Source organism: Pantherophis guttatus, chromosome 1 (genome assembly GCF_059756535.1).
Source record: "Pantherophis guttatus breed Tessera chromosome 1, ASM5975653v1, whole genome shotgun sequence".
Lineage (NCBI taxonomy): Eukaryota > Metazoa > Chordata > Lepidosauria > Squamata > Colubridae > Pantherophis > Pantherophis guttatus.
Window position 1 is genome coordinate 110,870,467 of NC_142063.1, and position 26,771 is coordinate 110,897,237.

Genomic DNA, 26,771 nt, shown 5'->3' on the forward strand with positions numbered 1-26,771 from the left:
AACTGAAGACAAGAGAGGAACTGAAAGAACAGGGTACAGACATTGATTGGTGGCCGTATTTACAAATAAAATCAAGACATTAAATGGATATGAAAAAAATTGGAATCCAAAAAGAACAGAATGAATTGGACAAAATTCTATTGGGATCAGATGATAAATTAATAACCAAAATTTATAATTATTTACTAAAATACAAACTAGAGGAAGAAGTGGTGAAAGAGAATATGATTATGTGGGTGAAAAATTTCGGATACAATATTGAAATCGATAAATGGGAAAAAATGTGGAAAGTAAATACCAAACTGACAATGTCTGTACCCTACAAGGAAAATACATACAAAATGTTCTACAGGTGGCATCTCCCCCCTGTATGTTTGGCAAAGATGTTCCCTAACAACACACAGGACTGTTGGAAATGTAGATCACATAAAGGGATGTACTACCACATGTGGTGGTCATGCCAAAAGGCAAAAAAAATTTGGAAAATGATTCAAAAACAGCTGGAAGAAATTACCACCCATTAAGACCAGAAACATACTTATTAGGAATACTAATGAATCACTATGAAAAAGAAATACAATATTTGATAATCCATATTCTGACAGCGGCAAGAATCACGTTCACGCAAATGTGGAAATCGGAAGATAAGCCATTAGAGGATAAAATAATACAAAAAGTAATGGAATGTGCGGAGATGGACAGGATTACCAAAGAAATACAGGAAAAGGAAGACACAGAGTACTATCTAGTTTGGCAACGATGGTACGATTGGCTAGAGAAAAGGAAAACGAAATAAGAAACAATCAAAAGGACAGGAAGGGAATACCAACTAAGGAAACAAAAATTAAGAAATAATCTTAAAATATCATTATATAATGAAGGATGTAGATATATATATAGAAATATAAAATACCGAACTAACTTTCTTTTTTCTTAAGGTTCAAGTTGTAAGACTTGATTTTAATGTATAGTTTGTCTATGTTGTATATTGTATGTATGTATGTATGTATGTATGTATGTATGTATGTATGTATGTATGTATGTTTTTGTTTGTTTATCTTTAATAAAATAAAATAAAAAAATTTTTTAAAAAAGAATCTCCATCTATCAATGTCCAAAGAAACATCTTTATATAACCTACTAGTGTTGAGTGCAATTATTTGAGAAATATTATGTGGAAAAAGAAGTTAATAAATAATTTTATGTATTTTATTAACAAACATTTGCCTATTGAAATCAATTCCTATTTTGATTAATTAATAGAGTATCCTACAATTCCTCTGAATACATTAAACTAGAGGGTGGATGCAGGTGGCTTCAAGGAGAAGATACAGCAACAAAAACGCCTAACTGAGTGTCTTTTGCAGGCTTTAATTTTATAACTTCTAATTTGATATTTTTTCCTTGCTTTAGATTTCAGAAACAATGTTATAAAAAAATTTCAAACAATTGAAGATCCTAATTCTATTCTTGATGAATATGTGGACCTAAATAAGAGATTCTCAGAGCTAATCATCGTAAATTTTCAACACTCTCTAAAAGAAAGAGAATGTGAAATTTTGGCAACAGGAACAGCACATACTGAAATCATCAGCAAGAGAGCTGAGTCTTCAACCAGCATTAAAAGATTATTTAACCCTAAACATGGAGCAATTCCACAAACTGTTGTGTTGCAAGGAGCTGCAGGAATTGGAAAAACTACCATGGCCAAAAAAATTATGTTGGATTGGGCTTCTCAAAAACTTTACCAGGACAAATTTAATTATGTTTTTTATATTTATTGTAGAGAGATGAATCTCCATACAGAGTCAGAAAAGAGTAGCATTGCAGAGATAATTTCAAAACAATGTCCCAGCAATTATTCAGAAAAAGCCATTCAATTCATACTGAAGAATGAAAAGAAGCTTCTATTCATAATTGATGGGTTTGATGAATTAAGGTATTCTTTTGATCAGCCCGAAGATTCGCATTGCTTTGATCCCTGGCAGAAGGAACCAATTAGAATTATTTTGAAAAATTTATTTCAAAAAAAGCTTCTTCCTGAATCCTCTCTTATAATCACAACAAGACCTATTGCTTTGCAGACACTCCGTCGATGTTTAGAATATCCACATTTTTTTCAGATATTGGGGTTTTCTAGAGAGGAAAGGGAAAAATATTTCAGCAATTTTTTTAAAAATAAAGACCAAGCAACTCAAGTTCTCAGCTTTGTGAAACAAAATGATACACTTTTCACGATGTGTGTCATTCCCCTTGTGAGCTGGATCATCTGCACAGTGATGAAACAAGAGATGGAGAGAGGTATAGATCTTCAGAAGTTGCCATGCACTCTTACTGCAATCTATATGCTGTATCTATCCAGCTTGTTAAAGTTTCACCACAAAGAAAGTGAACAGGATGTCCAAAGAAAGTTGAAAGGCTTCTGCTCTTTGGCTGCAGAAGGCATCTGGAAACAGCAAATACTGTTTAGGGAAGAAGAAGTCAAGAAGCACGGTTTGGATCAGGATGACTTCTTTCCCCTCTTTCTGAATCAGAACATCTTCAAACAGGATATTAACTGTATTCAAACCTTCAGTTTCTTTCACTTAAGCTTCCAGGAGTTTTTGGCTGCTTTGCTTTATGTTCTAGAAGATAGAAAAAAGTGGCAATCTCAAAACCCAAAGAGAAATTTGCCAACACTTTTACATAGACATAGTATATATTTTGAGTCTGTTTTTGCAGTAGGATTTCGCTTCCTTTTTGGTTTTCTAAATGAAGAAAAGAGAATGAGAGAGTTGACAAAAGACTTTAAATGGAAAATTTCTTGTACGAATAAAGAGTTATTACTAGACTGGGTAAAAAATAACATTAACAGAAAAATTTATAAGATCGACCTAAATTGGATCACACAAGATAATCATGTGCTGTATTTATACAACTCCTTTCATAGAAGAATTCATTTCTATTTGGAAAAAGAAATACTTAGTTATTTATATGAGACACAAGATGAGAATTTTGTAAGAAATGCGCTGTGTGCTATCACTGAAATAAATTATCACTGCGACTCAGATATGGAATTGATTATCCTGGCCTATTGTTTACAACATTGTCAGAATTTGGAGTATCTCTATGTTCAAAGCCCTACATCTCGATATCAGGCAGATAATGAATTATTTCTTCCAAAAAATGAGTAAGTATTTTTGAAAGTTTATAACATTTGGGTGTGTAATTCAGATTATAATAATCTCACTGCTGTTCTCAGACCTACTCTCCAAAATATAAATATGGGTTAAAAATGCTTTGTTAGAATATGTATAAATAACTTTTAGCAGTTAGATTAGGGATGTCTCAATCATTATATAGCCTTTTAAAACAATATATTATGCTCTCTACCAAATGGTACCAAGTGGACTGATTCCCTGCTTGCTTTTCTGGCTGATAATCTGTCTGTTCACTTCTTGAACCCTGACTCAGAAGATTGATAAAATTATAACAGTGCGAAGGAAACAATCATGGATCAATGACCTGTGGGTGGACAACACCTAGTTAGACCTTTTTTTTTAAAATTTGATTTATATGCCGCCCTTCTCCGGAGACTCAGGGCGGCTTACAATGCGTTAAGCAATAGCCTTCATACTTTTGTATATTTATACAAACTCAGCTTATTGCCCCCACAAACTGGGTCCTCAATTTACCTACCTTAGAAAGGATGGAAGGTTGAGTCAACCTTGAGCCTGGGGAGATTCGAACTAGCAGTAATTGCAGGCAGCTGAATGATAATAACAGGCTATTAGTCTGCTGCGCCACCAGGCTCTTTTCTACTAGCCTTCATCCAATCATTAGCCTTTGTGATTGACATGATGGACTAATAAAAGGAAAAAGAAAACACCAGTTTTTCCATTTTGTCTGTCACCTCCAGTAGAAGATAACACTCTTGTCAATTTCATCTTGTTAAAAAAGGCAGTTCCCCCTTTAACTCTTCCACTAGTGACCTGTTCTTAAAATAAATGTCCAGTCTTTTCAGTGATTTTGTACAGTAACCCTCCAATGCCCAAAGAGCACTGCCCAAGGTTATTGCATAAGAGGCAATAACCAGCCACCAGAGAGGAGAAGGCATTCTTGCCACAGTTCCTAATAGCCAATTGGAGCAGAGACATTTTCCTAAAATTAAATGAAGCTCAGGCAGCAATCTCGACAGTCCCACTTGTTTATAATTATAGGCAATAATTATTTGGATGTGAATGAAGAGGAATATGTATGAAGAGGAATATGTATGGTATGCATGCATGCATGGGTGTATAACATGTGCAAACTGCTTCTCACATCTATGTCCTGGTACTTAGGACTCCTTAAAATTTCTCCCATCTTATTCGTTTTTTTGTGTCTTGGATGTCATCTTAGTCTTAATTGCTTAATTCCTGCATATAGAGCTCCATAATCATTTCATTTACAATATGGTCTTTTTGTACTACTACTTTTCCAATTCTGCAACAAGAGTACATTCACATCTCGTTAATTTACAAATGGACTGGAAGCCATTTATATTGGATGAAGGATATATGGAACATTTCTTTAAATCACTGACAAAGCTGAGAAACCTAAGAATCCTGAGGTAAGAAACTGCTTGCATTTTAACACAGATGTTATTGATAGAAAAACCAATACATACTTTAGTACCCAGATTTATAATTCAAGATGATCACTAGCCAAGGCAATCCCATCCAAGGCATAGATTAGGTCATGTGGAGCTCCCCAAAATTACGATATTGTTGCCTCCACATGATGTAATCAGGACTAGAATTGTCTTGTAACCCATTCAAATTTACCCGTGTTTCCACCACTGCCCCTTGACTGATTCACTTAAGGACTCTTTTGTCCTCTGTAGCATATTTTTCAGAATCTTTCAGGTTGGCAATTTTTTTCACGCCACAGAATTAGGATATTGTCCTTCTATAAGAAGCATGAGAGCTAGAGTTGCTGAAATGGAACAGCTTCATTTTTCATACATTGTAACACATGGCCTAAAGAGTATTGTGTATTTGGAGCTATAGCTGGCCTAACTTCAACCATACTCCAATCATTTGTCTTCTCCCCAGCATAGTGTTCCCACCTTGTTACTGGAATAGGAATGAAAATCAGGATATTAGCTTGCACCAGGTTTATGCACTTATCCCTTCACATAGACTGATGTAAGATTTTTTAAATTTTTTAAAAAGATAATTTTTATTGAAAATAAACAAACAAACAAAAAACAAACAAAAACTGATATTTACATCATCTTCTTTTCAACATCCTTGCATTAGTAATCTATATTTATACATTTTATCTTTTTTATTTTAATCTATCTTTTATACATATATTTCTAGTATATCATATATATATATATATTCTCTTAATCTAAATATTTTATTTACATTTAACATAAACAGGTACCTAGTTTCCTTTCCACAATTTATATCTTCCCATTTGTTTCCATATTTCTCCACCTAATTTAACCATTGTTTAGTTTTCTTTTGCCCCCCCTTTTTCCCCCTTTCTCCTCCAACCATTTATGCCATTTCTCCCAGACTAAGTAGTATTCTGTTTCATCTTTTTCTTGTATCTCCTTTGTGAGCTTATCCATTTCTGCACATTCCATAATCTTATCTTCTGATGGCATGTCATTGTTTTTCCAATTTTGGGCGAAAACTATTTGTGCTGCTGTCATTATGTGAATAATTAAGTATCTTATTTCTTTTTCATATGGCCCATTAATTATTGCCAGTGAAAAAGTTTCTGACCTCATTTGTATTTGTTGATTTATAATTTCTTCTATTTGTGTTTTAATTGTTTGCCAAAATTGTTTTGCCTTCTGGCAGGACCACCACATGTGATAATAAATTCCTTTTTGATGTTTACATTTCCAACACAGTAGGGAGGCATTTGGAAACATCTTTGCCAATCTGGCGGGTGGGAGATGCCACCTATAAAACATTTTATACATATTTTCTTTATAGGGTACAGACATTGTTAGTTTGTCATTTATATTCCATAATTTCTCCCATTTATCTAATTCAATATTGTATCTATAAATTTTTCCCCAAATTATCATATTTTCTTTAACTACTACTTCTTCCAATTTGTATCTTAATATATAATTATAGGTTTTTTTTTATCAATTTATCTTCTGTTCCATGAAGAATTTTATCTAATTCGTATGTTCCCTTTCGAAATCCAAATTGTGCCAAATCTGTCCTGTATCTAGATTTTATTTGCATATAGGGCCACCAATCAATGTACCCAATTCTTTCAATTTCTGTCTTGTTCTTAATTCCCCTTGATTATTCAACAGATCTTTGTAAGTTTTCATTTTACCAATATCTAGAGCATTTGGTAGATTTGTGCCTCCATAGTGGATAGCCATTCCGGAATTTTATCATAATGGTTCTTTTTTATGCCCTGCCATGTCTGTAGCAATGCTTCCCTGATCAAATGTCTTTGAAAATATCCATGCTGTCTACTTTTTCCTTCCCACAAGAAAGCATGCCATCCTCTTTGTAGATCATACCCCTCTAATGACAATATTCTTTTGTTTTTTAATTCCATCCAATCTTTAATCCATATCAATGAAGTTGCTTTGTAATATGTTCCCCAGTCTGGGAGTGCTAATCCTCCTCTCTCCCTCATGTCTTGTAAATGTTTTATTTTGATCCTTGCTTTCTTCACCTGCCAAATGTAATTCGCTATAAATTTGTTAAAATCTTTAAAAAAATTCTTCCCCAATTTTATCGGTATCACTTGGAATAAAAATAACGTTCTTGGTAGCACATTCATTTTGATTGAGCGCTCATGTTGCGAACCGTTAGCGAAGGTCAGTAGAACCCACCCCTGGGTTAAACCCAATTCTTTCTCAGGCTGTATGACCTTGAGTGCTGGCACAAACACTCAGAGCTCCACTGTTCTTCATCAAGCTGTCATTCCCTCCTCCCACTTTCCCCTCATGTATTGCCCTTTTGGTTGACTCTTCTCCCCCCCTTGGTCCTTTGACAATTCTGAGTGTAACTAATGGACTGGATGGTCTAAACTAGCTTGTGGCCATGGGCATCTGACTCTTTAAACTACCATGCTTGACTTCAAAGTTCCTATAGATCTGCTGATCATGTTATCTGATGAGGAGGCTGGGGAAGAGGTAGAGTTAAAGGCTCTAGAGACAATAGTCTTGGCTTTGATAATTTTAGTTGCAGAGTCAATGAGTACACCCTGGTTGAGTCAGTTCCAGTAAGCCCCTAGGATGCCTTGACTTCACCAGTGACAGCCTCAAATAGAGCAGAACCTGGTAGATCTGAGAAATTTGGTAAGAACAAAGGCAACCTGCAGAGAAGCCAATGCTAAGAAGAAAACTGCCACAGTTGCATATTGGGTGGAATATCAGTATGATTGACTTATTGGCCTCACTCCCTGAGAGCATATTCTGAGAAAAACATTTTAAATGTTTACAACATTTAAAGAATGTTGTCTCTCAAGCTTCCTATCACCAGGTCTCTTATCTTTTCTCCTTGCATCTCTTACTTGTGAGGATTCCCCATCTCGACTTGTGCCAAGCTTGTGGCTATCTTGATAATTGCCCTTGTATCATATTGGACAAAAACATTTTTTCAAAATTTTGTCTGAAGTTGCATGTCACAGGATTGTGGAAGGCATCCTGCTTGCTGTCTTGTTGGTTGTCAAAGGCTACTAAACCACATATTGCTTCAATATATTTATTGACGAATACTAAGATTGAATATGTTAGAAGCTACAAGAATTTTATATATTCTTTTTTGAAAAAGATGGTGATCGTCTCTTTTGACCCATGACTAACTAAATTGTGGGAGTGTAGTTCAACATCTAAGTTCACTTCATATTTTAAAAGTATATTGGATTTAGAAATCTATTCTGTTTGGAATACAGTTTAGATGACAACGACACACATGAAATGGTGCCAAATCCAACATTTATGTTTCAGAGTTTATTTTTTACTTTGATATATAATCTACACACTATTTATAGGATATTTTTAATGTTTTATTTATTATCTAGACATATGATATTTTAGATTTGTTAGTTCCCATATCTATAATTTTTATTGAGTGTCTGTAATTATTATCTATTTATCTATTTTCATATATCTAACTTTGTAACAGTACTCTTTTTCTTTCCATCCTCCTTTGAAAATTATAATAAATACCTCATAAAAATAAATAAAATGTAAACCAAAGCAGAAAGTATTATTCTAATGCTTCTGAATATTTACTGCACTTTCAGGTTGGAAAATTTGCACTTTACACGGTCCTGCAGCAGGCAACTTGCTGAAATCTTTAAAACAAACCGGAAGTTGAAGGAGTTAAATTTAATCTTAGAAGACACAAATCTGAGCTCAATGGACTTCCTGTGTGAGGCCCTCGAAGATCCATATTGTAAAGTAGAAACACTGGAGTGAGTGATCAGTATTTATTTTTCAGTTTGACACAAAGCTGGAGGGAATTTGAAGACAGACTGAATATTCGGAAGGATCTTGACAGAATTGAGCTTTGGGCCCTATTGAACGGGATGCAGTTCAGTGGTGAGAAAACTTAGGTCCTGCACTTAGGCTGGGAAACCAAATGCACTTCTATTGAATAGGTCCGTGATGGCGAACCTATGGCACGCGTACCACAGATGGCATGTGGAGCCATGTTGCCTGGCACGCACAGTGGTGTCCATTCCTCCCTCCAGGTTTCTGGTGCACACATGCACACCAGCCAGCTAGTCTTCTGGTTACTGGCGCGCATGCGCATGCGACGATCAGCAGGACTTCACGCATGCGGCTGTGCCAGAAACCAGAAGATCAGCTGGCGAGCTGACCATCCCACACGCATGCTCACCAGTAACCAGAAGACTAGGTGGCTGATGCGCATGCGTGCACCGGAAACCAGAAGTTTATTTCCCGGCACACGCATGTCCACTGGGCAGCTTCTCTTAGCACATATGTGCACCGGCCATGCCATTGACAGCCGCTTCCTGGGATCCACATTGGAGGCCGTTTGTGCTGGCAAACCAGCGCTGCCTCTTTGCCTGCGCTGCTGTCTCTGCTTGAGGTTTGCCTTATGGGGGGGGAGAGAGGGGGGAATGCTCTTTGCAGAGGTGGCAGCGGCCAGCTTTGCTGTAAATCTCAGAGTTTGCCTTGGGGGGGGGGAAAGGTCCTGGTTGGGAGCAAATCCTCTTTGCAGACACAGCAGCTCCTCCTCCTCCTCCTCCCCCTACCACTGTAAATCTCAGGGTTTGTCTTTCAGGGGGCGGGGGGGAGAAAGGTCCTGGTGGAGGGATGTCTGTGGTGTCAGTGACTGCAGCCACACTCTGGAAAAGCCCAGTTGGAGTGCCGATCAGCTGTGTGCAAGGTGGTGGCCAGCACAAGAGAAGCAGGATGCCAAATGCTCAGCTCTGCAGACCCACAGAGCCGGGATGAGGGGCTTGCCCACATAAGTTTGCTGGTGCCACTGCCTCTTTTCTGGCACAAACGGCCTTCTGCCACTGCCTTTTTGCCGGTGAAGTTATGTAAGCAAGCCCTGCGCCCTGCCAGTGCAGACCATGCTGGAAATTGACTGACCATCTCCAACGGGGCTTCTCCAGAGTGCAGCTGCAGTCACTGGCACCACAGACATTTCCCCACCCCAGGGCCTTTCTCCCCCTGTAAGGCAAACCTTGAGATTTACAGTGAGGCTGGCAGAGGGAGGAGAAGGAGCTGCCGCTGTCTCTGCAAAGAGGATTCCCCCACCACGGACATTTTCTCCCCCCACCCCCCCGTAAGGCAAACCCCGAGATTTATGGTGAGGCTGGCAGGGGGAGGAGGAGGAGCCGCCTCTGCAAAGAGGATTCCTCCCCAACCAGGACCTTTCTTGCCCCCCGTAAGGCAAACCCCAAGTTTTATGGTGAGGCTGGCAGGGGGAGGAGGAGGAGCTACCGGTTTTTGGATTTGGAGAGGAAAGGGTTTTCGGACTGCAGCACTGGGATCCCCTCCCCGAATCAAAAAAGTACACTGCATTTCAGGTGGCGGATCTGGCCATCTGCGGAGAAGGAGTAGGAAGGCATGCAGTTCTGCAATGTGCACCGGAGAACCACAGAGGAAAGCGTTTTCCAGCAAATCCAAAAACAGAGTGCGCGGCTGGCCACATGCCCTTCTCCTCCTTCTCCGCAGACTCACTTTCTCTTTCCTCCTGGCCAAATCTGCTGCCTGAAATGCAGTGCACTTTTTAGATTCGGGAACGGTATCTCAGCACTGCCGCCCAAAAACCCTTTCTTCTCCAAATCCAAAAACCGGGCATACACAGGCAAAACAAGAGCACCAGAGTTTCAGGCACTGTGCAGGGGGCATAAGGCAAGGTGCTTAGCCGCCCTGACTGCCCCTTTTTCAGATGACCTAGGTGGAGGTTGGTTGGCTTCTGCTCCTGGCCCAGGAGGAAGGAGAAAGTGAGTCTGCAGAGAAGGAGGAGGAGGGTGCACTGCTCTGCAATGTGTACTGGAGAACCAAGGAGGAAAGCCTTTTCGGGTGGATTCGGGGAGGGGATCGGGCACTGCTGCCTGAAAATGCTTTCCTTCATGGTTCTCCGGTGCACATTGAAGAACCGTGCGTCTTCCTCCCACTTCTCTGCAGATTCACCTTCTCTTTCCTCCTGGCCAGATCCGCCGCCTGAAACGCAATGCACTTTTTTGATTCAGGGAGAGGATTGCAGTACTGCCGCCCGAAAACCCTTTCCTCTCCAAATCCAAAAATGGGGCATGCAGAGGTCAAAAAAGTGCATTGCATTTCAGGCCTCTGGGGGAAGGATTGAAGCCTGCTGCCAGCTGCTCCTGCCACTGAGTGAGAAGTGGTAGCGTGAGAAGCGCCGGTGGCTATGGGGTGGCAGCATGGGTGTGCTGGGGCTTCAATCCCACCCCCCAGGCCTGGGTCCACGCCAGAAGCCTGCTCATGCAGGGAGACAGGGAAGCTCCGGCTCGTCCATCCTTGCAGCCACCACCTCATTGCTCTTGGGGGCAGCGGTTCTCACGTTGCTGCAGGGGGCTTGCCGGGAAGCCCAGCACCCAGTGGGGAGGAGCCCAGGCAAGGCTGCATGTTCGGAGCTTCCCCAGCTGGCACATGGTGGGGCTGAGAGCGCTGCCACCGGCCAGGGAACAGCTGTCTCACCAGGGAACAGTTCGGTATCTGGTTGTCCTCTGGTAAGAGGCACGCTGGCCCCCTTGGAAAAAGTGGAGGCGCATGCATGGGAGGGCGCATGCGCAGTGTGGGGTGCATGCGTGGGGGGAGGGTCATGTGCACATATGCAAATGGGGTGTGTATTGCATTATGGGTGCTGGCACGTGCGAGCACGCTCTGACTTTTGGCACACAATGCCAAAAAGCTTTGCCATCACTGGAATAGGCTGTATTTGGCTCAACAGTAGTGATTATGAGGGGGATGGAGCCGCGGTGGCTCACATGGTGCTGAGCCTGCACACCGCTGAGGTCAATAGCTCGGTGGCTCGATTCCCATGAGTGAATAAACTGCAGAGGGACAAGAAAGGAGCCTCCCCCGATTGCCTACCAGCATTCAGGTGGGTAAAGATAACATTGCCTGAAAAAATTCATTTCACAGAGGCAGCCAGCCACCTCAGTGATCTCTGGCTAACATGTGCCATACACTAAATAAATAAATAAGGGGGATCTTGGTGGACCATCCTTCTAATAGATCATCACTTAAGTATGATTCAGCAGTGTGATACTGCTCCCTATAAACAGTGCAGAGAAGAGCAACAAAACTAATAGGGCTCTAGGGGCTAATCTATATGATTATATGATAGATAATAATCCTCTATAGAACTGTATCAGTAGCTCCTTGGGCAATCTGAGCTTTCTGAGTTGATGGAGGAAGAATTTTTTATTGTGTCTTTTTAATGATGGTTCTGATAGAAGGTGTCCATTTCAAGTCTTGGGAGATTATAGAACTCTGAAACCTGAAGGTCTCTACTGTTGATACTGTTTAATATTGTAAGAAGTGGTAGAATAGGAGAGCTTCTCCTAAAATGCCATCACTCTGCTAAATGCCTAATTCCTTTGGCACTCTCTTATGCCTAAAGATATTTTGTAGTAGGGCTGTATTGCTATTATCCTTCTCATCTTCTCAGCCTTCTCATTTTTTTCATCCTTCTCATCTTTCTCAACTTTCCTACTATCCTATTAGTATCTTATGTTTTATTACTTGCTTGTACCTTATGATATGATATAAGATTATATATTATGATTTATGATCTGCAACTTAATGGTATGTACACGGAGAGCTTAAATACCGGAAACAAATTCCTTGTGTGTCTAATCACACTTGGCCAATAAAGAAGAGTCCTACTCCTACTCCTACTCCTAGTTCTATATTAACAGTTAATGAAACTAAGTATGCGTATCCTATTGAAGAAATGAATGAGGGGTGATGTGATAGCTGTCTTCCAGTACTTGAAGGGCTATCAAAGAAAAGAGTGTATCCAAATCATCTGAGGGCAGGACAAGAAGCACTGCTTAGAAGCTCATTAAAGAGAGATCAATCTGGAACTAAAGAGAAATTTCCTGGCAGAAAAAACAATTAATCAATGGAATAGCTTGCCTTCCTGAGTTGTTGTACTTCATCCCTGGAGGTCTTCAAGAACAGATTGAGCAGCTATTGTCCAGGATGCAATGATGTCTCCTGCCTTGGGCAGGGGTTAAACTAGAAGACCCAGAAAATCCCTTCCAGCCTTATGATTCTACAAAGGCTGCATGTTTTGTTTAAATGATTCTAATGTATTTCTCCTTTTGTTTATTCTTGGATATTGAAGGAGTTCCCCATTTTACAGAGAGTTGTTTGTTATGATTAGGAGCTCTAGAACTGATGTCATGCTCATGTACTGGCTTGGCTCTTCTCCCCAGATTTAATGGGGACCAAGCATAGCTGTTATATAGTAGTTTCAAACTTGTCATGGATCTGCCTCCAGATGCCCTGCTGGCGTGAGTTTGGAGGAGGAGGGTGAGTTTGAGTCGGCAGAGGAAAGCATGGAGCTAAGTGTTTGGGGGCTCAGAAAGTGCTACTTTGGTGGAGCAGCCTCAATTGGGTCAATTGGGCGAGCAACAGGCTGAGGCTAAGTGAGGCAAGGCACAGCTGCAGCAAGTTGGCCAGGATTGTCTCCTGGCCAGTCTCCAGATGAGAACTGGGAGCAGCTACCACCAGTTAGCAATGAAGAGGAGTTGGAGTCCACACCTCCTCCCGATCCAAGGACAAGTAGAGCAGAGTGGAAACAGGCACAATGCCAGTCAGCTAGACTACACACAAGAAGGCAAAGTCACCTCTCACGAAGGACTGCACCAGTATTGCCTTTTAATCCTGCTCTGAGGACTTGAGCAGTGCTGGAGCAACCTACCCAGTTCTGTGCCTTGTGTGCTTGTGCTGCATATCCTGACTTTCAACTTGTGAACAGTTTTCCTGGACTTCATGTGTGCCCATTGGACTCAGTTACCCAGTGCTTTTTCCTGTGCTGAGCTCCGGATCTGAATCTGTGCAATGAGGGTGCTTTCTGAGGACCTGTTTTGGGGGGGTAGAAGAAACACCTATAGACTCTTGATGTATGTGGAGGGGGGGGCGGGCAGCACGAAACCTGTGAAGATCAATAATTTCTCTATTTGAAACATCAAAGCCAAAACCAGAATAAATAGCTACACCCACAAAAAAAAGGTGGGAATCACACAGTGGATAAAAAATATAATATCAATAAATAAAGGATTTACAATAATAATATTTAAAAAGAGTTATTCCACTCATTCCTTCATTAAATGTATACCGTTAGATTTAGATCGTCTTAAGAAAATTCTCCATAAAACTCAAAATATTAGTACTGATACTGATCTCATCAATGTTTGTCATTGTTCCAAAAGTAAAAGTACCTGCTTATGTTTTGGAAATGTATCCTCGGAGAGGCAATTCCATTATCAGTAAACATCCATATTCTCTTCAGTTCCTTGAAGAACTGAATGTTTATGTTTCTTTTCCAAGAAATAATTGTAACTTTTGGGATTCATATCTGCAGGCTTAGTGGAGGAGTCATGACCAAATACTGCAGCAGGGAACTTGCAGAAGTATTCAGGAGAAACCAGAAATTAAAAAACTTGAAGTTGTATCTCTACGATATAGATGACAGAACAGTGGAAATACTGTGTAAGGGGCTTCAACACCCAGACTGTAAAGTAGAAAAACTATGGTAAGTGATCCAGGGAGAGGCAGTTCAGTTGCCATACATAACCATATTCTCTTCAGTTTCTACAAGAATGTAGCCCATGCTTGTTTCTTAAGAAATAATTTTAATTGTTTTGAATCCTTTTTATAGGCTTAGTGGAGAATTTGTGACTGAATTCTGCAGCAGGCATGTTGCAGAAGTATTCAGGAGAAGCCAGACAATAAGAGCATTATGGTTGGTGCTAAAGTATCCAAAAGATCGACCATTCAGAATGCTATGTGAAGGGCTCCAACATTCCGCCTGTAAAGTAGAAGAGTTCGGGTGAGCAATCATGTTTCTTTTTTAGTTTGATGTACATAACTTTCTCTTGAGTTCTGGAAAAGTATCTAAGGAAAGGCAGTTACAGTTCTGATGTATAACCACATTATCTTCACTTCCTTGTGTTTTCTGAGATAGAATTCTATCCAGGATCATAGTCACAAAGGCATTAAGATGCCCTCCTAGATTTACTAGATATTTGAGAGCTGTCTCTTCTGACTGCAAAGATACTTTCTTAGCTGTTAAGTGCTAAGAATCTGCCTGAAGGGCTACTTTTTTTTTGAGATCTATTCCTGGAGAAATAAACTCAGTAATTTAGAAATCTTCTGCCAGGTTTGCCATCGTAATCACTTCAGCCTACTTTGCTACACTGGCATTCTGCCGTATATGCAGAGAGGAGGGAGAATGGGAATGCAGGGAAGGGGATTGACAGGATGACAGGAACCAGAGGTGCCATTCCGAAACAAACTGGTGGGACAGACTGGCAGATCCAAGTGTGAAAATGGAATGCGGAAGTCTACCAAAGAGGCACCAAACCATAACACTGTTACATAAACTCTTAATTTGAATACTAGGGAAGATTTATGAATAGTCAAGGGGGTGGGGGGGTGGTCCGGGAGAAAGGGAAAAATCAGGATTTATGCAGGAATAGTCAGCTCCAGCTTTGCTTACACTGTAACTATTTGGCTTTAGTAAAAGAATATAATTTTTTCCAAATGGAATCAAGGGTCTTTCTTTCTTAAGGATCCAAGCTAGGACAAGCCTGACATCTTCATTAAGCAATTTGTAGATATGACAGCAATTACTCTGATAAAAAAAATAAAATCTGCAGCTAGACTTTACAGATGTATAGATCTATAGCCTTTGTTCATTCTTTCTTCATTATTTGAGTGGATAATATCACCTTGTTAACCCTTCCTGGACTTTTTCTTCAATTGTTTACTAGCTTCCTTTAATACAGAAAAGATCTGTAGAAGAGCCATGGTGGTGCAGTGGTTAGAATGCAATACTGTGTGCTACTTCTGCTGATAGTTGGCTGTCTGCAATTTGGCAGTTTGAATTTTACCAAGCTCAAGGTTTTCTCAGCCTTCCGTCCTTCCGAAGTCGGTAAAATGAAGACCCGGATTGTTGGGGGCAATATACTGACTCTGTAAACTGTTTAGAGAGGGCTGTAAAGCACTGTGAAGTGGTATATAAGTCTAAGTGCTATTGCTTATTGCTATCTTTGAAACTTTCTTATACTTACGATTTTGGGAATCTGCTTTAATATTAATATTGGCTTGTGAGGTATTGGCACTGAATAATTTGGACTTACCAGACTTCTGGGGAAGCAGTGGCAAAATTAGCATTCCTCTCTGGACAGGGAGGGGACTTAGCATTGCCCCCAAGCACTCTAGTCTCTGGTGAACTTCAAGGTCTGGGTGCTAAGCGATTGCTACCTTTATCCAAGGGCACAGGGTTCACAAACTCATTTCTTAATCACTTCTGGAAATTGTTTGTTATCTACTTTGTATTAGAAACCTTCAGAATAGTAAATTTCATTACACTAAGTGATTGTTCTTCAATCCTAAACGAAAGAAGTTTTATGTAAATGTAAGCAATAAAAAAAATCTTATCTCTTATTTTGGAATAAACAGCAAAAAGTAATGAGAACATTGACTTTGGGAAGTTATATGCAGAGTAAGGGTCCAGATGGATCTGAAATAAATATTTGAAATTAATTATTAAGATGGGAGAGGCAGTTCCGTTATCAGCAAATAATTATATTCTCCATATTCTCTTCAGTTCCTTCAAGAGTATAGTTTATGCTTGTTTTCCAAGAAATAATAGTATTTTTGGGGGATTCAAACATGCAGGCTTTTTGGAAAATACTTGGATAAATATTGCAGCCGGCATCTTGCAGAAGTACTCAGGAAAAACCAGAGATTGAGAAAGTTATGGTTGTGGATTGAGGGTTCAAAAGTCGAAATGGTGGAGTTGCTGTGTGCGGGGCTTCAACACCCAGACTGTAAAATAGAAAAACTATGGTAAGTGATCATTGTTTATTTTTTTAGTTTGATGTTGTTACTTTCTCTTGACTGTTTCTCTTCTGAAAATATATCCAGGGATGGGCAGTTCAATTGCCATATATAACCATAGTCTCTTCAGTTCCTATAATACTAAACACAGTAAGGAACAAACAATGGAGGAAAAAGCGAAGGGACTAGAGCTGTGATGGCGAACCTATGGCACATGTGCCACAGGTGGCACGCAGAACCCTTTCTGCCAGCACGCCAGCCATCGCCCCAGCCCAGGTCCACCGCACATTCATGCACCTCCCATCGGCCAGCTGGTCTTCCAGTCTCTGCCGCGCATGCACGGAGGAGGGCCTTCCCCGATCTCTGCAGGTTCTACCCTCTGCAGATGCCTCTCCGTGGCAGGAAAGCAGGAGAAAGCTAGCACGCGATGGGGGGAGAAACTGAAAAGATCTGAGGAGGCACGGAAGGCAGGAGGCACTCAATCGGAGAAGGCAGGAGAAAGCTAGGATTCGATGGGGGGAGAAACTTTGGAGATCGGAGAAGGCAGGAGAAAGCTAGGATTCGATGGGGGAGGAACTTTGGGGATCGGGGAAGGCAGGAGAAAGCTAGGATTCGATGGGGGAGAAACTTTGGAGATCGGGGAAGGCAGGAGAAAGCTAGGATTCGATGGGGGAAAAACTTTGGAGATCGGGGAAGGCAGGAGGCAGCTCTTTAGCACAGCTAAAGCACAGCTCTTTAGTCAGATCTCTCCCCCCTACAAGCGCGGCTCTTTTAAACAGGGAAAGAAGACAGGCAAGAGAACGAACACCAGGAAACTTTGGAGTTGCCCGATCATCAGCCAAGCGAATTCCGGCTCTAGAGCCACCCCAAACCCCACAGCCCATGAGCAAGGTGGAAGAAGGGAAAAGCCCCTCTCTTTTCAGTTCCCCATTGGGCTGGCTCCGCGAAAGGCTGCCTCCCGGTCTCGGATCCAGTTCCCTCCTAAAGTTTCAAGGGCCACCACATGATTTCCATGAACTTGAACTGAGCAGAATTGCGGGGCCGAGCTGGGCGAATGTGGCGGCCGAGTGCTCAGCGTCGGTGGCGGCAGGCAGGTGTTGGGGAAGCACTGAGGGCAGCATAAGCATCTGGGATGCCCCTCTTTGGGCTTTCCACTTAGGTGGTGATAGGTGCAGCCAGTCCCCGTCCACCACCTGCTTGGCCTGCAGCTCCCAGTGTGAAGGAGCCCAGGCAAGCCGCACATTCAGAGCTTCCTCGGGGGTACTTCTGGCCCTGCCATCTTGGCAGCGCCATGTGCCGGGCGGGGAACAGCTGTCTCACCAGGGAACGGGCTGGTACCTAGTTGTCCTCTGGTAAGAGGTATGCCGGCCCACTTGGAAAAAGTGGGGGGGCACAATGGGGAGGGCAAGCATACACAATGTGGGCGCATGTGTAGAGGGAGCATGGGGGGTGTTGTGCATACATGCGTAAATGGGGGCACGCATTGCATTATGGGTTCCGGCACGCGGGAGCGCGATAGCGCTCGCACGCTCAGACTTTTGGCATGCAATGCCAAAAAGGTTCGCCATCACTGGACTAGAGACAAGTCTAGCCACTGAAACTTAAACAACAAAATGAGGAACTCCAATTAAAGGAAAAAGATTGCAACCAAATTGAACACCATAAGGAACAATTAAATAACACAAGAATAAACCTTCAAATATAGACCAATGCAGAAGTGAAATCTGAACCAGTTTGCTACCAGTTCGCTGGTCACACATGCTCATTGTGCGCGAAGTGCATGCTGTGCATGCACATGCACAATGCACACCAAACAGTGTCGGCTGGCAGCCCCCAGGATTAGAGTGTTCTCCGTGGCCGCACCGACCCTCTGGAATGGGTTACCCACCGGGCTCTGGACGGCCCCTGACCTCCGCACTTTCCACGCTGAGCTGAAGACATGGCTTTTTCAGCAAATTCCCTGATCTGCTGTGGGGTTTTTAATTGTCTGGGGATTTTAAACTGACTAATTTTAGTATTGGGATTGTTGTGTTGTTTTTATTTTGTGAGCCGCCCCGAGTCCTATGGGAGAAGGGCGGCATATAAATTTGAAAAATAATAAATAAATAAATAAATAAATAAATAAATAAATAAATAAATAAATAAATAAATAAATACATGCTGCACATGAACATGCACAGAGCACTTTGTAGATCAGACAGTCTATCTAAAGTAGTTTGCTGTACCTCAGGAGCAAAGTTCAAAGATGTGACAGAGAGGCTCATGAAAATAATTAAATCCAGAGATTATTATTATTCTTTTCTCCTCATTCACGTGGGGATGAGTCATATGACAAAGAGCCTGAAAACCATATCAAGAAACTATGAGCCAAAAAGATGCGGGCACAGGTGGTGTTTTCCTCTCTACTCCCAATGAAAAGTAAACATCCAATCAGGGAATGCAGAACATTTTTTTCAATTTAAATGTATTGTTTTATCATAAACTATAAAATACAGAACAGTAAAACAAACAAAATTAAACCAAATAAAAATACATTCAACCCTAACAACAACAACAACAACAACAACAATAAATAGTATACAAAAAAGGAAGGAAATGTTGTCAATTAAATTTAACATATAACATGTAGGATCCACCCTGGCTGAGTGCTGGAAGAAAAGAAAAAGCAATAAATTCTCCTCCCCTTTTACAAACATGTTTGTGTTTGTGTGTGTATGTGTGTATTGTATAAAGAAGAAAAAGTAGTCAACAGTTTGAGCTAAATATTACACAAACCCTCAAATCCCTCTGTTAGCCATCTGTTATTTATATTTAGCACGTAGAATGTCCACAAATGATTTCCAGCTGATTAGATATACAGCTGTCTAATCCATTATCTCTAATCAAAGCAGTTAATTTCGCCATCTCTGCTAATTTACTCATTTTCAAAATTCATTCTTCAACAGTCGGCATCTTTTCTTCTTTCCAGTGTTTGGCAAGTACAATCCTTGCAGCTGTCACCATGTAAAGGAATAGCATCCCAAATTGTTTTTCAATTGACTTGTCCATTGTACCTAAAAGAAGAGCTTCGAGTTTCATTAATATTGGTATCTTAAATATTTTTTCATTGTCATTGTTATGTGTATCTAGTAAGTTTTCACATATTTGCAAGACCACCACATATGAGAAAATGAACCTGGATTTTAACTATATTTCCAGCACTTATTAGAATCCCTTTCTACATTTTCGCTATTCTATCAGGGGTCAAGGACCAACAATACATCATTTTATAAATGGTTTTTTTTTTCAAACTATAATTTAATGTAAATTTTAATCCCTTCATCCATATTTTCTCACATTTATCTGGCATTATATTATACCCAATTTTACCATACAGTCTTTAACCTCTTCATCTTCTAGATTCATCTTGAGTAGCATTTTATATACTTTAGAAATCAAGTGTTCAATCTCTAGAACATTAATTAATGTCAAATTCTTATTTAGTTCTATGAAAACAAAACTTTTTATCAAGTTTAAATCTTTCAAAAATCTATAATAATTAAACCAATCACAAGCAAGTCCTTCACTTATTAGTTGTTCTATTATTTTTATCTTAAATCCCTCTTTTTCAAATATCAATACATCTCAATATGTCACCATTTACATTCTGAAATCATCTCTGCTTTATGTAATGCTTCATGAGGTGATAGCAAAAGTGGCACTTTATCAGCTAATCTTCTTTTATACTTCCACCACATACGTCCAATCAATTGCCTAATAACCTGAATCTGAAAGCCAAGATTAACTTTTACTTTGTCATACCACAGATAGGCATGCCACCCAAATCAAAACCTTCAAGGTCTAACAGCCTTGACTTTTTTAAAGTTACCCAATCTTTTAGCCGTACCAGATGACAAGCATCATAACATAATCTAAGATCTGGCAAACCCAGACCTCTTCTATCTTTAGAATCTTGTAGCAGCTTATATTTAATTCTTGGTTTTTTATTTTGCCCAATAAATTTAGATATATCTTTCTATGCTGTTTCAAAGTAGAATATCTAATCAATATTGGTATAGTCTAAAATAGAATAACATTCTAGGTAGTGCATTCATTTTAATTACTGAAATTCTTCCCATTAATGACAAATGTAATTTTTGCTATCTATTTAAATCCAATTTTATCTCCTTCCATATTTCACCATAATTATTTTTGTAAAGCTTAGAATTTTCCTCAGTAAGAGTCACCACCAAGCACTGTACTTTTTTCACAACTTTAAAACCAGTGTTAAATTCCAATTTATTCTGATCTTCCATCTTTATGTTCTTAGTCAGTATTGTCATCTATGATTTATTTATTCTTAAACTTGCCATTTTTCCAAACATTTTAATCTTCCTCATAACATGTTCAATGTTCTCTAGCGGGTCTTGCACAATCAATACCAAATCATCAGCAAATGCACGTAATTTGTAATTATGCACTTTAATTTGTAGTCCTTTTGCTCTGTTAGTCTGTCTAATATCTCTATTCAACAGTTCCAACACTAGAACAAATAATAAAGGGGATAATAGACACCCCTGTCTTGTTCCCTTCTGGATTGCAATTGATTTTGTAAAGTCTCCATTCACCATGATTCAAGCTTTCTGGAGTGTATAGATGGACTTCAGACCAGTGGTGGGATTCAAAAATTTTTATCTCCAGTCCTGTGGGCATGGTTTGATGGGTGTGACTTGGTGGTCATGTGACTAGGTGGGCATGGCTTGGCTGTCACGTGACTGTGTGGGCACATGGCTTAGTGGTCATGTGGCTGGGCAGGCCTGGCTGGGTAATTGTGTGACTGGGTGGGCATGGCCTGAAACAAAGTAGATTTTCTTGAGTTGCTGGAGTCAAGTCAAATATAATAAATTATTATTATTAATTGCATATATATTTCTCCATGCTTGGTGACAAAAAGACTGTGTGCCTTAACTATTCAGAGGCTTTATTAACCATCATTTAGTTTGGAAGCAGCAGAGCAACTTCTGCTCCAAATAATTTTACCCTCATTAACTACAGACCATAAAGCCAGAAAAATATATAATCATTATATATGCATTCTGTAAATAAATTGATACTGGAAAAAGCTATAGTAGTTTATCATCCAACATAACCATTAGTCTGTGTAGAATTTTAGACAGAATGCTTCACCAAGGATACCTGTAAAATCCAAATACATTTTTACTAGTTTTTCTTCCAGGTTCCACTCATTCTGGCTTCCAACTGAAATGCCTGAAATTCTATCCACACTCACAGACTTAACATTCAATAAAATTAATGCTGCAGTTCAGCAATCTTCTTAGTTTTCTGCTGAAATGTACTGCCTGAACAGGGATTAATCCAGAAGCAGACTGACTTTCCCAGTTCCTTTTGACAAGCACTGACACCAGTAAACCAAGATGATCAAAATGCTCCCTGTGAAATGAATGAGAACTGCAGATAATTAAGATACTGCTTCAGTTAGTTCAACCCTTGCATAATGGCAAGCCTTGATTTGTGTGCTCACAAATTCCAAACTTATGTACATTTACTGGAAAATAAATTTTACTGGTTCCAAAGGCACAGATTTACGAATACTCAATCGTATTTCCAGTACATTTTCTCAGAATGTCTCTATTCTGACTTTATATTTATAAAGTCTATGGGGCAACTTGAAGAATAACTGTTTTGAGAGCTGCAGATGAACTGTTGTTATTGAATTTGCTGGATTTTCAGAGACTGGAGAAATACTGCCTTATAAGATTATGAGGCATGCATCGACCTCAATTAAGGTAACATTCATATATTGTATTATATGATTACTGCTTAGCACTTACCATGTGTGGTTAGGGTGCATTTGATAGAGTTGGCCTTCAGGAAAGCAAAATTATATGTAAACATTGAAATAAACAGCCAAGGAAAATTTGTATCTTCTCCTGTCCTGACAGTGACTAAACCTGGTGGAACTATTTAAAAATCTTATCATCAGAAACTTGCAAACATTTGGCTTCTGCATTGAGCCTTTGCTGTTAATCTGGTAATCCAAGCAAACTACATATAAATATGTTCTTACTATGCTTGAATAACAAATGTAATTGGAGGTTTTGGTGAAAGTTTTTTTCCTTAAATTTCTCTTCCAGGATGGCTGTTCCTAGTCCATAAAAATGTTCTAGGGTTAGTGCTGTCTTAAATTTAGAGATAGGTATTTGATTTAATTATATTAGTAGTGTAAAACAGCAGAGGCTGACTACTGAAAATCATATCTAGGAAGGCCAGCAAATCTAATTGCCTTTCTACCTCCATAACATAATTTTAAGGCTGAGTATTACCTGTTTATAGCCCATCATAAGCACTACATCCCATGAAAAGCTATGACACAGCAATTTCCAATGAATTAGTCAATTAAATAAAAATTTTAAACTACTTTCTCTCCTGCAATCTGGGCTGAAGCAGAATTAAACCACATCTGCCCCTTTGTGCTTTCTGAATGGATTTTATAGGAAGGAGGCTTAATTTCACACCCATACACCCCAGCCACTTCCCACTCAATCTACCTCATTTAGGAAGCATGGAGGAGGTAGTCAGCAATAGCAAAACTCAATATCTTCCAAATGGGATAGGCATGGGGGGTGGGGGGACAGAGAAAGGGATTCTTGCTCCAGGCTACTTTAAAATGTTTTAAAACCTGGCCGTTCAGTTCCAGCAACATATCTTCAGCCTCATCCAAGGTGAGTGGCTGGAAGGGGAAGGGGAAGGGGAAGGGGAAGGGGCATGGCTGGGAGGGGCAAGGAGGTGTGCAGCACTACTGGTTCGCGCGAACCTGGCCAGACCAGCTGAATCCCACCCCTGCTTCAGACCCTCTATAAAGCCCAATCCAAAATCCATCTTTAAACATAAAGGCCCAGTTCAAATTGTCAAAAGCTTTTTCTGCATCCAAAAAGATTAATGCAACCTGTTTGTCATTACGTTGTTGTAAATATTCAATTATTCCATATTCAACCATAAAAGTAAAGATAACCCCTTCCAGCTCATCCAAGCGAAAGGGAATATTATTTTGTTCCAGGATATCTGTCAGGAAAAAATATTCTTTGTTGTTTCCTTAATATTATAATTGGAATTTCTCTGAATATTTGCACCTCTTTTCCAAAAATGTTGAATCTCTTGTGGTAATGTTTCTGAATTAGTTGCTCTTCAATAGATTTTCTTATAAATTGGATCCTAACATCTCCTGGCAGCTGTCTTTTGGCTGCATATGCTGAATTTATTTTGTAAATCTTGTCAATTTCTTTAGAGAAGTCTACTTTCTCATCATTAAAACATTTAATCATTTCTGTTACAATTACATCACTTAAATTATGAATTTGTTCAGATATTCCCATGAGATGCAGAAAAATTTCCTTCTGTTTCAGATCCAGTAAAAATAAATGTTGGTTAAGAAGATCTAATCTTGTGTATGTCTCATCCAATCTAATCTGTATATTTTAAACATCTTCTTTAGTTTGTTTTAGCTCTGATACTAATGATTCAAATTTTTATCAGATTTTTTATTCATCTCTTTTATTGTGTTATAAAAAACCTTTTCTCAAATACTTCCAAAACAAATTTGGTGCTGGGCTTGTCCAAATCATGTTTTAATACTTTCAATTCCTTCTTAGGCGTTTTTGCCAATATTCTCTCATACAGCCTGTCAGGGCAGTGATTTAAGAGCTGATCAGCTTCTACAATGATGCAATGATGTAATCATGGGAATGAGTCAGCAAGGCTTTTGGCTGTTATCCCTTTAAAAACCTGTATAATAAGAAGAGGCCCTGTTAGGGCATCTTTATCTCACCATATGTTCTTTCCTGCTGTAATTGCTGATTGTTTGACCTCTGCCTATAGTACATGTATGTATAATATATATTCTTTTGTAGATAAAACCACTATTTATTACAAACCTCTGTTTGCTATTATTGCTCCTGTGTTATGTCACATATTAAAACTGTGCACACTCTGACACAGCCAGTTGCTTGCAGCAGAAAAGCAGGCAAGAATACACTGTTTTCTTTTCAAAGTCAGATAAGTTCCAAAACTAAGCAACTGGCAGATCAAATAGTGTTGATATGCAAATAAATAGAGAAAAAAAAAGAGGTTTCTAAACTTTTAACATACTGTTGAAAGTCGAGAATTATATGTAGAGTACGGAAGAAATAGAATAAAGATGTAAAGTCTTTTCAAGTTGATAACATATATAATCTTTTTGGAAGAAGTTCAATATTATTAAATCAGTAGTTCATTTTTTCAGTAATCTAACCCCCCCCCCTTGTTGCCATTTGTCTTTTCCATATGGAATGAGTAATTATTTCAAGACATTCCTCCAATGTTATTAAATCAATTAAAGTCCACAAAGAGGGAAGGTATCTAAATTCGATCACACAGTCAGCAATTAACATGCAAAAAGGAAAAAGGAAAAAAAAAACATTGCAAAGTGTGAAGTTAAAATAGAGGCATCTTTGAAGATGACTGGGTGGACATGATATAAATCTTCTTTGGCAAACTTACTAGGGAGAAGAAATTTGCTGAATATTCACCCCGCCAGCCAAGGAATGTCATCCAAGGAGCTTCAGGGCAATTCCATACTACTCCTTTTCTAATCCAGCACTGAAGTAGTTACAGAGACCTGCTCTGTAGCTATCAAACCATACATTGTCTAGCAGAACAAAGAAATGAGCTGCTAGTTCAGAGCACCATACTGGGTGAAGTTCAGGGAATGTAGAATATTTTAAGTAAACAGTGTTTTCATGGTAAATGTGTACCCACTCCCATTGATGAAAGACATACTGGCCCACTTGGCAAAAGAGAAAATCTTTCCCAAGCTAGATCTGCGAGAGGCAAATTACCAAGTGAGAATTAAAGAGAGGGACGAGTGGAAAACAGCATTGAACTGCCCATTAGGAAGCTTTCAGTTCAAAGTGATGTTTTTTGACCTCCAAGGAGCACTGTGGTGTTCATACAATTGATGAATGAAGTGCTGCATGAGCACCTATACAAAGGGGTCCTTGTATACTTTGATGACATCCTCATCTTTACCAAGAAAATGGAGGAGCATGTTAAATTGGTTTGCCAAGTACTCAAAAGATGTCTAGCAGAAAACCTCTATCCCAAACTATCCAAATGTGAATTCCATAAGACCAGCCTTGACTGTCTGGGGTACTAAGTATCCAGTGTTGGGGTCAAAATGGACCCAGGAAAAGAAAACTCCAAAGCTTCCTTGCAAATGTCTATCAGCAATTGATTCCCTCCTTTGCAGAATTTGCCCTCCCAATCTCCAAACTACTAAAAACTGGAGGGGGGAAGTGAAACCATGACCAAGTCAACCTTTGAAATGGACGCTGAAATTCCAAGAAGCCTTCAAAATGCTCAAAACGCTCTTTGCTAAAGAACCAGTCCTTAAAACCCTGACCCAGAGATGCCTTTAATCATCCAGGCAGATGCCAGCTATATGGCAGTGGCCACAGTTCTCCTTCAGAGAAACTGGAGGAGAACCTGCAACCATGTGCATACACCTCCTGAAAGCTTACTAAGCCCAAAAAGGGGTTGGCAATGTGGAAGAAGGAAGCCTATGCAGTCTGCTGGGCTCTGCTAATGTGGTGCCACTTCCTTGAAGGAAGCAAAGTGCCTTTTGAAATATGAACAAATCATAAAAATCTGGAGGCTCTTAGGACCCCATGGAAACTTTCTCCCAAGCAGGTTCGGTGGGCGCAATACTTCAACCATTTTAATTTCACCTTGAAGTACATCCAAGGGGAGAAAAACCTTTTAGCAGATGCTCTGTCATGAATGCCACAATACAAGTTTTAGGAGGTGATCCATGCCATGATTCCTCCTTCCCAGAGAGTGACACAAGCCATGACCAGGCAGCAAGTGCGAAAGCGATGAGCTGCGAGGGGGCGGGGGTTCTAATTCAGAACCTCAAAACTGAACTGCTTTTCCACCTTTGGTACAGGGACAACAAGAAGCTACTAACCTCCAGGGATTGACTAGCCTGGAAGGGCTCTAAACTATATGTCCCCAGTACCCTTCGACTTCAAGCGGAGCCATGACACAAAACAAGCAGGACACTTTGGGTTTCTAAAAACTCTAGAGACAATTTTGGTGGCCGAGAATGAAGAAAGACATTGATAACTATGTCAAAAGTTGTGCAGTTGGTGCCACTATGAAAAAAAAGACCAGGAAAACCTCCTGGATTCCTCAACAA

The 26,771-nt window shown here is 39.8% G+C and overlaps 1 protein-coding gene across 3 annotated transcripts in view; it reads left to right on the top strand.

Moving 5' to 3' along the window:
* The window catches only part of LOC117658046 (NACHT, LRR and PYD domains-containing protein 12-like), a 74,176-nt gene that overhangs the window by 33,606 nt on the left and 13,799 nt on the right, over nucleotides 1–26,771 (top strand). For 2 of the 3 annotated variants that reach the window (XM_087881375.1, XM_087881383.1), the window contains 6 exons: nucleotides 1,414–3,169; nucleotides 4,475–4,591; nucleotides 8,263–8,433; nucleotides 14,058–14,228; nucleotides 14,355–14,525; nucleotides 16,379–16,549. In XM_087881375.1, coding sequence (XP_087737501.1) covers nucleotides 1,414–3,169; nucleotides 4,475–4,591; nucleotides 8,263–8,433; nucleotides 14,058–14,228; nucleotides 14,355–14,525; nucleotides 16,379–16,549 — 2,557 coding nt within the window. The remainder of the gene's footprint in view (nucleotides 1–1,413; nucleotides 3,170–4,474; nucleotides 4,592–8,262; nucleotides 8,434–14,057; nucleotides 14,229–14,354; nucleotides 14,526–16,378; nucleotides 16,550–26,771) is intronic. The other variant, XM_087881391.1, reaches the window with a different exon arrangement.